Genomic DNA, 15,530 nt, shown 5'->3' on the forward strand with positions numbered 1-15,530 from the left:
GTTCGTTTTTATGAAGTATCGAGCCCTACTTAATTGTATGTTATGAATTGTGTTGCTAATAAATAACTAATGGCAACTCATTGTCACAGCTGTCAGTGGCCTAGTACTTGTGGAGCATGAAGTGATGGTGGATGTAAAAGAGGAGCCCCCTGGCTCAGACAGCGAGGGTTCTGATGTCTCGCCGACCACCGGCCCGCAGAACCATGCGGTCAAGGAGCATGTGGTGGCACCAGAAACCCTGTGGCAATCTGACACGGGTAATAACCTCTGTGGTAAGTAATTTATTTTATTGGCTAATTTAGTATTTTTTTAATCAATGGCTTCTGTCCATTGGGATAATTTAGCCAGAATCCAAAGTAGATAGAGCAAAATTATATGACGATTTTGCCAATATCAAAAGTGTACTCTTAGAGCAAGACAGCTATTATTGTATTGTATTTATTTAAATCAAGCAACATGGCTCATAATAGTTTGAAACCTACAAATACCCATACGAACTTAAAATTAATATATAACTTATAAAAAACATGTCAAAAATAAAATAATAAAAAATAAATAAAATATGATTAATTAATTAATTGCATAGCCTTTACAAACAGTCACATGGACTGCCGATAAAATTATGTATACCTAGTGCCCATAGTACAAGCTTTGCTTAGTTTGGGGCTAGTTTGACATGTGTATTTGTCCCGTAATATTTATTTATTCGCTGGTGTTTGATTCCAGCGAATGCCAGAGAAGCCAAACCGGATGTCGCCACAGATCGCGTCAAGCAAGAGCTGATCGATCAGGAGGACTTAACGCAGGAGATATCGCAGGATGTCGTCTATCAGATCAAAGTTGAGCGCATAGACAACACGGTGGAGCGATGGGAGGCGGAGAGGCCTGTGGAGCAAGGTGGACCGGTGTCCAGCCCTGGTGTCGAGCAGGTCGTTGTAACGGGTACACGCCCTGGTGTGAAGGCGTCTCCCGAGCGGCGGCAGAAAACAAAAGAAAACGGCGAAAACTCTGCAAAGAAAGTAAAAAAAAGGCAACCCGGGCCTCACCTGTGTGACGTATGCAACAAGGAGTTCACGAAAGCCAACAAGTTACTGATACACAAGCGAACACACACCGGGGAGAGACCATACACCTGCAACATATGCCACAAGCAGTTCTCGTATTCCAACGGTTTGAAGGTACACCTAAGAACCCACACCGGGGAAAAACCACACGTGTGCCAAACGTGTAACAAAAGATTTAGCCAGTGGAGCTCTTTGAAAATCCACGAAAGAGTCCACACAGGTGAGAAACCATATTCATGCGAAATATGTAAAAAAGAATTTTCGCGTTTGACTCACCTGAACGAACATCAGCTCGTTCACACTAAAGTAAAGCCATACTCCTGCGAAGTGTGTAAAAAAGGGTTCAAAACTAATAATAGTTTAAAAAGGCATGAACGTATTCACATAGATGAAAAACTTTATCCGTGCGGGAAATTTAAAAAACACATTATAACGGCGCGCCATCTGAGGGACCACGAGCGGGCGCACACAAGGAAGAGCGGGACGAGTTAGAACAAGTTCTCATTATCGATCATTTACCTATACCATAGAGAAATATATTAAGACAAGAGTGCTCACTCTATACATCAGTTAGACTATTAATTTCAGTGTCTACATCTAGCATCGAGTAGCTATCAGTACCGCTACTTGACAATAGATGTAGCACCGACCGGAAAGCTTATCTCAACAGCATAAGACTTTCCGGTCGGTGCTACATCTATTGTCAAGTAGTAGTACTGATAGTTCCGCTACTCGATGCTAGATGCTAATAGTCTTTTTGGTACTAAAACTGATGTATGGAGTGAGCAATCTATGTATTTTTTTCTCTATGCCTATACGAATATGGGAGTGTTACATTTGTAACAAAATCATCATTTAAGTCATAAGTCATTTATTCATAAAGCTAATTTACACGTTAGGTATATATTACAACATGCCGTTAACAATAAATAAACTAAATTCGAAGTAAATATAGCATCACATTATTTTATAATAATAAATAATAAAAAATAAATAAATAAAAATAAGCATTACTTGACATCCTTTTTCTGAAAATTAAGGTACTCGTCATAATCATAAAACGGGTGCTCAACAAGCCAGCGTTTGAGGCGACATTTAAAACTGCCCAAGCTCTGGGCGCTGGTGATGCTATCGGGCAGGTTGTTGTAGATGGCGGCATAGAGAAAAAAATACATAGAGTGCTCACTCCATACATCACTTTTAGTACCAAAAAGACTATTAGCATCTAGCATCGAGTAGCGGAACTATCAGTACTGCTACTTGACAATAGATGTAGCACCGACCGGAAAGTCTTATGCTGTTGAGATAAGACTTTCCGGTCGGTGCTACATCTATTGTCAAGTAGCAGTACTGATAGTTCTGCTACTCGATGCTAGATGTAGACACTGAAATTAATAGTCTGAACTGATGTATGGAGTGAGCACTCTATGTATTTTTTTCTCTATGACGGCGGGCCCCATGATGTGGGTGAGCTTGGTCGACCTGGCCATTCTACAGCCCACGCCAACGAGCTTGTGGGCGTTGCGTGTGTTGTAATTGTGTACCATGCTATGCGTCTTGTAAGTTGAAAGATTTGACCTCACATACACAGCCACCTGCGAGATGACTATTGCTGGTAACGTCAGTATCCCCAGTTTTTTAAAATAGGGTCGTGCAGGAGTGTTGTGCGGGACTCGGGCGATTATCCTAACCGCGCGCTTCTGGAGACTGAAGACCCTTTCCCACTCGGCACAGCGTCCCCATAGCTCCGCACCATACTGGATCAGCGAGTGCACCGTGGCAAAATAGCACGAGCGCGCGACCTCATCCGACACCAACCTAGTTACTCGTCCTAATGCAAAGCACGCACTGCCGATTCTTCCGCTGAGTCTGTTAATATGATGGTCCCACTTTAGACAGGTGTCAATTTCGAACCCTAGGAAACCGGTACTACTTAATTGGTCTAAAGCGGTCCCATTTGCAGAAACAGCAAGCGGCCTCGTGCTGCGACCTGATAGATTGAAGACCTGGTAGTGGGTCTTCTTAAGGTTTAGCGCTAGACCGTTGGCATTAAACCACTGTGCAAGCTGCTGTTTATTGTATACTAGTGCTGCCATCTGTTGACGGTATATTTAAAAATAAAATTAGTCTGCAATTGTCAACACGAGTGTTATTAGAGAGAAACCATTTTCTTGCAAAATATGTAATTTACAGAGAAAAAAACTTTATAAACTGAAATAGATATCATACACTAAAGAAAAAGTGACCAAGTCCACCGGTAGCCGAGGCGGATCATCTGACTGACTTATATATAGTAGACTGTATAGTAGTGTGACTACTTTGACGTTATTTTTTGCAAACCTGAACCATCTCTCAAATATGGCGAGAAGTATTATCGTATAAAACAAATACCCCCGCCTCGTCCGTCTGTCTATTCAATTTCAATTCATTTATTTAATATATGTTCACGGTTAACTCAAAAAAAGCGGCCGAGTGCGAGTCGTACTCGCCCATGAAAGGTTCCGTATTTAGCGGATTTATCTAATACCTTTAAATGAGCAATTCTTGTTTATTTATTTATTTATATATATATATATATATTTCGGGGATCTCGGAAACGGCTCTAACGATTTCGATGAAATTTGGTATATAGGGGTTTTCGGGGGCGAAAAATCGATCTAGCTAGGTCTTATCTCTGGGAAAACGCGCATTTTCGAGTTATTATATGTTTTCCGAGCGAAGCTCGGTCACCCAGATATTGACTTAAGTACTAGATCTCGTTCAAACCAATTTTCGGTGGAAGTTTGCATGGTAATGTACATCATATATTTTTTTTAGTTTTATCATTCTCTTATTTTAGAAGTTACAGGGGGGGGACACACACACACACACATATTACCACTTTGGAAGTGTCTCTCGCGCAAACTATTCAGTTTAGAAGAAAATGATACTAGAAACCTCAATATCATTTTTGAAGATATATCCATAGATACTCCACACGTATGGGCTTGATGAAAAAATATTTTTTTTAGTTTCAGTTCTAACCCCCAAAATATTGTTTTTTTTTCTATTTTTGTGTGAAAATCTTAATGCGGTTCAAAGAATACATCTACTTACCACGTTTCAACAGTATAGTTCTTATAGTTTCGGAAAAAAGTGGCTGTGACATACAGACGGACAGACAGACAGACATGACGAATCCATAAGGGTTCCGTTTTTTGCCATTTGGCTACGGAACCCTAAAAACTACTGATAACCCTGTTCCAGGCCCCGTAGTAGACAACATGCCAATCGTTAACGCTCCGTAGCGAACGAAACCATAGAGAAAAAAATACATAGTGTTCACTCCATACATCAGTTTTAGTACCAAAAAGACTATTAGCATCTAGCATCGAGTAGCGGTACTATCAGTACTGCTACTTGACAATAGATGTCGCCACCGACCGGAAAGTCTTATGCTGTTGAGATAAGACTTTCCGGTCGGTGCTACATCTATTGTCAAGTAGCAGTACTGATAGTTCCGCTACTCGATGCTATATGTAGATACTGAAATTAATAGTCTGAACTGATGTATGGAGTGAGCACTCTATGTATTTTTTTCTCTATGACGAAACGCAACTGTCACACTAATATCATAGAGAAATAAATACATAGAGTGCTCACTCCATACATCAGTTTTAGTACCAAAAAGACTATTAGCATCTAGCATCGAGTAGCGGAACTATCAGTACTGCTACTTGACAATAGATGTAGCACCGACCGGAAAGTCTTTTGCTGTTGAGATAAGACTTTCCGGTCGGTGCTACATCTATTGTCAAATAGCAGTACTGATAGTTCCGCTACTCGATGCTAGATGTAGATACTGAAATTAATAGTCTGAACTGATGTATGGAGTGAGCACTCTTGTCTTACTTATTTCTCTATGCTAATATGGAAGAGTGATACAGAGACACAAAGCGATTGTCACCTTGGCTAGGCCGCCAGGCATAGTACGATTTATCGACCACATACGCGTCAATAGTATTTCAACATTACGAGTATCATTCCGATTTAAGGTTCAAATTAGATTTCGCTTCCTGAAAATGACACTTACCTTCAAATAAATCGTCGAAGCTGTATAGGAGACCGTTACAAAACAATGTAAACAAATGTTTATGTAAAAAAAAAAATTGGTACAGGTTTTTATCGCCGACTGTACTATTCTTTCCACAGGCAACTAATACTCATCGAGACAATTCTAAAAACCACTAAACACAATTAGGTTGCGTTGTTTATCACAGAGTTCCTATGGCCACCTCCTGTCTCCATCATCAGATCAGCTCGATGGTACATACCATAGTGCATTGTCACCCGATTTACATATGTATGCAATTTTCAGCTTCATTCAAGTGGATCAAATTTAACCTTTTCCACGCCGTGTCAAACACAAAAGCTGTCACTCAGACGCCACATCATTGAAGTGTCAAAACTGAAGTTGAACTTTATGTATATGCACGTAGGTCGATGTTGCTCTGTGGTCAGTGACCGATTAATCGGTCTTTGGCGTTGAACCTACGGTGCGGATATATCGGTCATTGGCGTCCAAAAGGTTAATAATTAGTTAATTATTAATTAGGGTTAAATTGAAACAAAACACACGTTGAGATGGATTTTTATTATCGTTTTTCATTCAACGATCAACTACTTACATTATCGCAGCCATCAAATAAACGGAATACATATAATAAATAAAAATATAATTTATTTAAAAATAAATTAACATGATCGTTCACTTATACTGCAACATGGTATTTAATAATCACATCGGGTCTATTAATACAGTGTGGTACGGAATCCTCGGCGCGATGTATTTTAATTTAGCTGAAGTAAATTTACTGTTTAAAGTACCTAGTCTCATTCATGGGTCCATGTCGATTTTATATATTTAATAGAAAATACCGCAAATCGGCATGAATACATCTCTAGAGTCGACCCAAGCTAAGAATGGCAGTTGAAATTACACAAGTGTGGCAATGTCATAAAGTCAAATTTCTATGAAAATATGACGTTTATAATGACTCTCCTCACCTTGTTCTGTTCAAGTCGGTGCATACCTTATACGAACTCTACTTTCATATTCGGCGGGTTCTGATCGTAGTCGCTTACCTCTACAAAGCGGGAAAACACTTGGATCGTCTACGCTACGAAAACGTCGGCAAATGTGTTAATTTACTTCAGCCAATAAAACATACAGAGTGCTTCCTGTAACAGGAGCAATAAATTAAACTGTAGGCTGTACTCCTCAAACTGACCAACATTTATTCAGCAAGTTTTGAAAATAACTCAGGTTTTGATTTTTATTACACTTTAAAGTTTATTCTAAGACGCAATGTATTGCAAATTTTGTTATGTTTAAAGCGTGACAAGCAACGTCAAACACTGATGTCAGCGTACATTAAAGGCAATATTTATTTTGTATGAAAAAGAGGAAGTCTAAAGGATTCATAATTTTTAAAAGTTGCTGAACAAATGTTGGTCAGTTTGAGGAATACAGCCTACAGTTTAATTTATTGCTCCTGTTACAGGAAGCATCCTGTATAATTGATCCGTCGGCGAGGCTACCCTAGAGTACTGGAGTCTTGTCCATTATTTGGTACAGTGGGCGGTGTGTGGTTTAGTTGAGTTTGCCCTCGGCCTCGAGCCGCTTGCGCATGGACTCGGGCATCTCGGCGGGCGGCGGCCTAGGCATGCGCAGCCACACCTGTTAATTATACATGTTCATTAGTATTTATAGGGGAAATGTTGGAAATTATGAGTCGTAGAAGATAGTTCATAGTGATGTTGTCCACAGAGAAGTCGGTAGGAACAATTGGTTAAATTTATTAATCATTGAAATAACTAGAGTTAAACATAAGCATAGAGAAAAAAATACATAGATTGCTCACTCCACACATCAGTTTTAGTACCAAAAAGACTATTAGCATCTAGCATCGAGTAGCCGAACTATCAGTACTGCTACTTGACAATAGATGTAGCAGTACTGATAGTTCCGCTACTCGATGCTAGATGTAGACACTGAAATTAATAGTCTAACTGATGTATGGAGTGAGCACTCTTGTCTTACTATACTATATTTCCCTATGACATAAGAGAATTTGAAATAGCCTCGTAAGGCCCAAGGTCCTACATATAGTACTTGTTCAGTTTGATGAAATTTAAATCATATCCAATTTGGAACAGAGTTGTATTTGTTCTGTTAAATTCTTATACAAAGCAAAATCAACTCTATTTCCTACAGTATAGATTCAAATTACAGTAGCAAATTTTGGATTTTTCATTTGTATGGCTTAGGAGGATAGAGGTGGATTGTCAAAGTAAATTATGCAGCCACAGTAAATTTACTGCCATCTTTCGACAGAAGATTAAAACTGTTAGAACGCCATTTGACTTTGATCCTTATTATGTGATCCATAAGTCAAATGGCATTCTAACAGTTTTAATCTTCTGTCGAAAGATGGCAATAAATGTACTGTGCATTGTGGCATAGAGAAAAAAATACATAGATTGCTCACTCCATACATCAGTTTTAGTACCAAAAAGACTATTAGCATCGAGTAGCGGAACTATCAGTACTGCTACTTGACAATAGATGTAGCACCGACCGGAAAGTCTTATGCTGTTGAGATAAAACTTTCCGGTCGGTGCTACATCTATTGTCAAGTAGCAGTACTGATAGTTCCGCTACTCGATGCTAGATGTAGACACTGAAATTAATAGTCTGAAATGATGTATGGAGTGAGCACTCTTGTCTTACTATATTTCTCTATGACTGTGGATACATAATTTATCGTGACAGTAACTCTCTATACACTCTAGTCTCTTTGGTTAAAACCTAGCGTCAGTGTATTTAAAGGCTGTGTTTCCACCAAAGATATGCGAGGATACGTAGCGCAGGATGTGTTTGTCGAGAACAAATAGAATCGCTTTATCTGTTTTCCTCGCTCAGCGTGTGGTTCTATTGGTTCTTAAAAAATACATCCCTCGCTACGCTTCATCACGCATCTCTGGTGGAAACGCAGCCTAAAGCAGCCAGCAGCGGAACGGCTACAGTCGACGCTTTAGTTAATTAGGAAATAAATATAATGGCAAGTATTTTTTTTTTCACATTTTACTGTGAGTTTGGAGGCTCTGGCTTCTGACGGTGAGGGTACAGATCTGACTACGTAGCCTACGGACGCCTTACCTTGACGGCGTCATAGATGAACCACTGCAGCGCGGTGAGGGTACCGATCATGATGATCCTGGGCCCGAGACCCTTCCACACTCCGGCGAAGCCGAGCTTGGACACGATGGAGCCGACAGTGGCGGTCTTATCCTGTCAACATAACATAATACGTGAGTTAATGTAGGCACAGAATAAATAATAGTACTAAGTACAGAAGACTCACTCTCTAACAAAACGCGTCTGTTACGATCAGCACAGATATGGCCGCTAGGTGGCGACAGTGCCACGCGCGGCTTATGGCTTTCACCAAAATTGGGGCCGAACGGATGTACTTTTAGCTACCTGTAGCAAAGCGACGAAATCGCGGAGTGAGCCACGCCTGATGTAGGGAAACTTTTAGATCAGCCATAATACTCAATCTGCGGACAGCCAGGCTTTTTAGGTGGTGGTGGTCACCTTTAAGCAAATTACTAAAAACGTCTTTAAATTAAGTTAAATAATTATTTATTTTAAAAATTCAATTTTCATAATATATTAGTAACTTAGGTCTTTGTGGCTTATTTAAAATTGTTTGTTGTTGTTGAGAAATACACTTTACATCAGTCGTGACACGCGTGACATCTAGTGTCAAGTAGCGGTACTGGTAAATCTGCTACCTGACGCTAGATGTCGACTACGATATAACCCTTGTTTTGGTATGAAAACTGATGTATGGAGTTCGCGCTCTATTCTTACTTATTTCTCTAAGTATTAATCATTATCATTGGCAATGCTTTTGACAATTTGTTCTAAAATATGCGGCAATGATGACATTTGCAAAAGTCAGAATCTTATTAGTTTCATAAATAAAAAAGCGGCCAAGTGCGAGTCGGACTCGCCCATGAAGGGTTCCGCATTTAAGGGATTTATGACGTATAAAAAAAAACTACTTACTAGATCTCGTTCAAACCAATTTTCGGTGGAAGTTTGCATGGTAATTTATATCATCATAGAGAAAAAAATACATAGAGTGCTCACTCCATACATCAGTTTTAGTACCAAAAAGACTATTAGCATCTAGCATCGATTAGCGGAACTATCAGTACTGCTACTTGACAATAGATGTAGCACCGACCGGAAAGTTTTATGCTGTTGAGATAAGACTTTCCGGTCGGTGCTACATCTATTGTCAAGTAGCAGTACTGATAGTTCCGCTACTCGATGCTAGATGTAGACACTGAAATTAATAGTCTGAACTGATGTATGGAGTGAGCACTCTTGTCTTACTTATTTCTCTATGATATCATATATTTTTTTAGTTTTATCATTCTCTTATTTTAGAAGTTACAGGGTGTCCCTAGCCATTGCACAGGCAACACCACCATTTGCAAAATGGCAAAATGTGTGCGGGGGGCACACATTTTGCCATTTTGCAAATGGTGGTGTTGCCTGTGCAATGGCTAGGGACACCCTGTATACAGACCTGGTTGAGCTTGGAGACCACGGTGTCGGCGGGGTGGGACACGATGGCGCAGAACACGCCGGCGATGTAACCGGCGGCGAGGGTCACCACCAGCTGCTCGCCCTTGTGCAATGGCTAGGGACACCCTGTATACAGACCTGGTTGAGCTTGGAGACCACGGTGTCGGCGGGGTGGGACACGATGGCGCAGAACACGCCGGCGATGTAACCGGCGGCGAGGGTCACCACCAGCTGCTCGCCCTTGTGCAATGGCTAGGGACACCCTGTATACAGACCTGGTTGAGCTTGGAGACCACGGTGTCGGCGGGGTGGGACACGATGGCGCAGAACACGCCGGCGATGTAACCGGCGGCGAGGGTCACCACCAGCTGCTCGCCCTTGTGCAATGGCTAGGGACACCCTGTATACAGACCTGGTTGAGCTTGGAGACCACGGTGTCGGCGGGGTGGGACACGATGGCGCAGAACACGCCGGCGATGTAACCGGCGGCGAGGGTCACCACCAGCTGCTCGCCCTTGTGCAATGGCTAGGGACACCCTGTATACAGACCTGGTTGAGCTTGGAGACCACGGTGTCGGCGGGGTGGGACACGATGGCGCAGAACACGCCGGCGATGTAACCGGCGGCGAGGGTCACCACCAGCTGCTCGCCCTTGTGCAATGGCTAGGGACACCCTGTATACAGACCTGGTTGAGCTTGGAGACCACGGTGTCGGCGGGGTGGGACACGATGGCGCAGAACACGCCGGCGATGTAACCGGCGGCGAGGGTCACCACCAGCTGCTCGCCCTTGTGCAATGGCTAGGGACACCCTGTATACAGACCTGGTTGAGCTTGGAGACCACGGTGTCGGCGGGGTGGGACACGATGGCGCAGAACACGCCGGCGATGTAACCGGCGGCGAGGGTCACCACCAGCTGCTCGCCCTTGTGCAATGGCTAGGGACACCCTGTATACAGACCTGGTTGAGCTTGGAGACCACGGTGTCGGCGGGGTGGGACACGATGGCGCAGAACACGCCGGCGATGTAACCGGCGGCGAGGGTCACCACCAGCTGCTCGCCCTTGTGCAATGGCTAGGGACACCCTGTATACAGACCTGGTTGAGCTTGGAGACCACGGTGTCGGCGGGGTGGGACACGATGGCGCAGAACACGCCGGCGATGTAACCGGCGGCGAGGGTCACCACCAGCTGCTCGCCCTTGTGCAATGGCTAGGGACACCCTGTATACAGACCTGGTTGAGCTTGGAGACCACGGTGTCGGCGGGGTGGGACACGATGGCGCAGAACACGCCGGCGATGTAACCGGCGGCGAGGGTCACCACCAGCTGCTCGCCCTTGTGCAATGGCTAGGGACACCCTGTATACAGACCTGGTTGAGCTTGGAGACCACGGTGTCGGCGGGGTGGGACACGATGGCGCAGAACACGCCGGCGATGTAACCGGCGGCGAGGGTCACCACCAGCTGCTCGCCCTTGTGCAATGGCTAGGGACACCCTGTATACAGACCTGGTTGAGCTTGGAGACCACGGTGTCGGCGGGGTGGGACACGATGGCGCAGAACACGCCGGCGATGTAACCGGCGGCGAGGGTCACCACCAGCTGCTCGCCCTTGTGCAATGGCTAGGGACACCCTGTATACAGACCTGGTTGAGCTTGGAGACCACGGTGTCGGCGGGGTGGGACACGATGGCGCAGAACACGCCGGCGATGTAACCGGCGGCGAGGGTCACCACCAGCTGCTCGCCCTTGTGCAATGGCTAGGGACACCCTGTATACAGACCTGGTTGAGCTTGGAGACCACGGTGTCGGCGGGGTGGGACACGATGGCGCAGAACACGCCGGCGATGTAACCGGCGGCGAGGGTCACCACCAGCTGCTCGCCCTTGTGCAATGGCTAGGGACACCCTGTATACAGACCTGGTTGAGCTTGGAGACCACGGTGTCGGCGGGGTGGGACACGATGGCGCAGAACACGCCGGCGATGTAACCGGCGGCGAGGGTCACCACCAGCTGCTCGCCCTTGTGCAATGGCTAGGGACACCCTGTATACAGACCTGGTTGAGCTTGGAGACCACGGTGTCGGCGGGGTGGGACACGATGGCGCAGAACACGCCGGCGATGTAACCGGCGGCGAGGGTCACCACCAGCTGCTCGCCCTTGTGCAATGGCTAGGGACACCCTGTATACAGACCTGGTTGAGCTTGGAGACCACGGTGTCGGCGGGGTGGGACACGATGGCGCAGAACACGCCGGCGATGTAACCGGCGGCGAGGGTCACCACCAGCTGCTCGCCCTTGTGCAATGGCTAGGGACACCCTGTATACAGACCTGGTTGAGCTTGGAGACCACGGTGTCGGCGGGGTGGGACACGATGGCGCAGAACACGCCGGCGATGTAACCGGCGGCGAGGGTCACCACCAGCTGCTCGCCCTTGTGCAATGGCTAGGGACACCCTGTATACAGACCTGGTTGAGCTTGGAGACCACGGTGTCGGCGGGGTGGGACACGATGGCGCAGAACACGCCGGCGATGTAACCGGCGGCGAGGGTCACCACCAGCTGCTCGCCCTTGTGCAATGGCTAGGGACACCCTGTATACAGACCTGGTTGAGCTTGGAGACCACGGTGTCGGCGGGGTGGGACACGATGGCGCAGAACACGCCGGCGATGTAACCGGCGGCGAGGGTCACCACCAGCTGCTCGCCCTTGTGCAATGGCTAGGGACACCCTGTATACAGACCTGGTTGAGCTTGGAGACCACGGTGTCGGCGGGGTGGGACACGATGGCGCAGAACACGCCGGCGATGTAACCGGCGGCGAGGGTCACCACCAGCTGCTCGCCCTTGTGCAATGGCTAGGGACACCCTGTATACAGACCTGGTTGAGCTTGGAGACCACGGTGTCGGCGGGGTGGGACACGATGGCGCAGAACACGCCGGCGATGTAACCGGCGGCGAGGGTCACCACCAGCTGCTCGCCCTTGTGCAATGGCTAGGGACACCCTGTATACAGACCTGGTTGAGCTTGGAGACCACGGTGTCGGCGGGGTGGGACACGATGGCGCAGAACACGCCGGCGATGTAACCGGCGGCGAGGGTCACCACCAGCTGCTCGCCCTTGTGCAATGGCTAGGGACACCCTGTATACAGACCTGGTTGAGCTTGGAGACCACGGTGTCGGCGGGGTGGGACACGATGGCGCAGAACACGCCGGCGATGTAACCGGCGGCGAGGGTCACCACCAGCTGCTCGCCCTTGTGCAATGGCTAGGGACACCCTGTATACAGACCTGGTTGAGCTTGGAGACCACGGTGTCGGCGGGGTGGGACACGATGGCGCAGAACACGCCGGCGATGTAACCGGCGGCGAGGGTCACCACCAGCTGCTCGCCCTTGTGCAATGGCTAGGGACACCCTGTATACAGACCTGGTTGAGCTTGGAGACCACGGTGTCGGCGGGGTGGGACACGATGGCGCAGAACACGCCGGCGATGTAACCGGCGGCGAGGGTCACCACCAGCTGCTCGCCCTTGTGCAATGGCTAGGGACACCCTGTATACAGACCTGGTTGAGCTTGGAGACCACGGTGTCGGCGGGGTGGGACACGATGGCGCAGAACACGCCGGCGATGTAACCGGCGGCGAGGGTCACCACCAGCTGCTCGCCCTTGTGCAATGGCTAGGGACACCCTGTATACAGACCTGGTTGAGCTTGGAGACCACGGTGTCGGCGGGGTGGGACACGATGGCGCAGAACACGCCGGCGATGTAACCGGCGGCGAGGGTCACCACCAGCTGCTCGCCCTTGTGCAATGGCTAGGGACACCCTGTATACAGACCTGGTTGAGCTTGGAGACCACGGTGTCGGCGGGGTGGGACACGATGGCGCAGAACACGCCGGCGATGTAACCGGCGGCGAGGGTCACCACCAGCTGCTCGCCCTTGTGCAATGGCTAGGGACACCCTGTATACAGACCTGGTTGAGCTTGGAGACCACGGTGTCGGCGGGGTGGGACACGATGGCGCAGAACACGCCGGCGATGTAACCGGCGGCGAGGGTCACCACCAGCTGCTCGCCCTTGTGCAATGGCTAGGGACACCCTGTATACAGACCTGGTTGAGCTTGGAGACCACGGTGTCGGCGGGGTGGGACACGATGGCGCAGAACACGCCGGCGATGTAACCGGCGGCGAGGGTCACCACCAGCTGCTCGCCCTTGTGCAATGGCTAGGGACACCCTGTATACAGACCTGGTTGAGCTTGGAGACCACGGTGTCGGCGGGGTGGGACACGATGGCGCAGAACACGCCGGCGATGTAACCGGCGGCGAGGGTCACCACCAGCTGCTCGCCCTTGTGCAATGGCTAGGGACACCCTGTATACAGACCTGGTTGAGCTTGGAGACCACGGTGTCGGCGGGGTGGGACACGATGGCGCAGAACACGCCGGCGATGTAACCGGCGGCGAGGGTCACCACCAGCTGCTCGCCCTTGTGCAATGGCTAGGGACACCCTGTATACAGACCTGGTTGAGCTTGGAGACCACGGTGTCGGCGGGGTGGGACACGATGGCGCAGAACACGCCGGCGATGTAACCGGCGGCGAGGGTCACCACCAGCTGCTCGCCCTTGTGCAATGGCTAGGGACACCCTGTATACAGACCTGGTTGAGCTTGGAGACCACGGTGTCGGCGGGGTGGGACACGATGGCGCAGAACACGCCGGCGATGTAACCGGCGGCGAGGGTCACCACCAGCTGCTCGCCCTTGTGCAATGGCTAGGGACACCCTGTATACAGACCTGGTTGAGCTTGGAGACCACGGTGTCGGCGGGGTGGGACACGATGGCGCAGAACACGCCGGCGATGTAACCGGCGGCGAGGGTCACCACCAGCTGCTCGCCCTTGTGCAATGGCTAGGGACACCCTGTATACAGACCTGGTTGAGCTTGGAGACCACGGTGTCGGCGGGGTGGGACACGATGGCGCAGAACACGCCGGCGATGTAACCGGCGGCGAGGGTCACCACCAGCTGCTCGCCCTTGTGCAATGGCTAGGGACACCCTGTATACAGACCTGGTTGAGCTTGGAGACCACGGTGTCGGCGGGGTGGGACACGATGGCGCAGAACACGCCGGCGATGTAACCGGCGGCGAGGGTCACCACCAGCTGCTCGCCCTTGTGCAATGGCTAGGGACACCCTGTATACAGACCTGGTTGAGCTTGGAGACCACGGTGTCGGCGGGGTGGGACACGATGGCGCAGAACACGCCGGCGATGTAACCGGCGGCGAGGGTCACCACCAGCTGCTCGCCCTTGTGCAATGGCTAGGGACACCCTGTATACAGACCTGGTTGAGCTTGGAGACCACGGTGTCGGCGGGGTGGGACACGATGGCGCAGAACACGCCGGCGATGTAACCGGCGGCGAGGGTCACCACCAGCTGCTCGCCCTTGTGCAATGGCTAGGGACACCCTGTATACAGACCTGGTTGAGCTTGGAGACCACGGTGTCGGCGGGGTGGGACACGATGGCGCAGAACACGCCGGCGATGTAACCGGCGGCGAGGGTCACCACCAGCTGCTCGCCCTTGTGCAATGGCTAGGGACACCCTGTATACAGACCTGGTTGAGCTTGGAGACCACGGTGTCGGCGGGGTGGGACACGATGGCGCAGAACACGCCGGCGATGTAACCGGCGGCGAGGGTCACCACCAGCTGCTCGCCCTTGTGCAATGGCTAGGGACACCCTGTATACAGACCTGGTTGAGCTTGGAGACCACGGTGTCGGCGGGGTGGGACACGATGGCGCAGAACACGCCGGCGATG

The 15,530-nt window shown here is 48.9% G+C and overlaps 1 protein-coding gene across 1 annotated transcript in view; it reads right to left on the reverse strand.

The window, feature by feature from the left end:
* Positions 1 to 6,623: 6,623 nt before the first annotated feature.
* Positions 6,624 to 15,530, reverse strand: part of LOC134659689 (phosphate carrier protein, mitochondrial) — a 35,174-nt gene continuing 26,267 nt past the window's right edge. The window contains exons 8-9 of the mRNA XM_063515376.1: positions 8,266 to 8,397; positions 6,624 to 6,783 (exon numbers count right to left, since the gene is read on the reverse strand). Of these exons, the coding sequence (XP_063371446.1) occupies positions 6,697 to 6,783; positions 8,266 to 8,397 (219 nt within the window). The 3' untranslated portion in view covers positions 6,624 to 6,696. The remainder of the gene's footprint in view (positions 6,784 to 8,265; positions 8,398 to 15,530) is intronic.

The sequence above is a fragment of the Cydia amplana genome, chromosome 25, assembly GCF_948474715.1.
Source record: "Cydia amplana chromosome 25, ilCydAmpl1.1, whole genome shotgun sequence".
Classification (NCBI taxonomy): Eukaryota; Metazoa; Arthropoda; class Insecta; order Lepidoptera; family Tortricidae; genus Cydia; species Cydia amplana.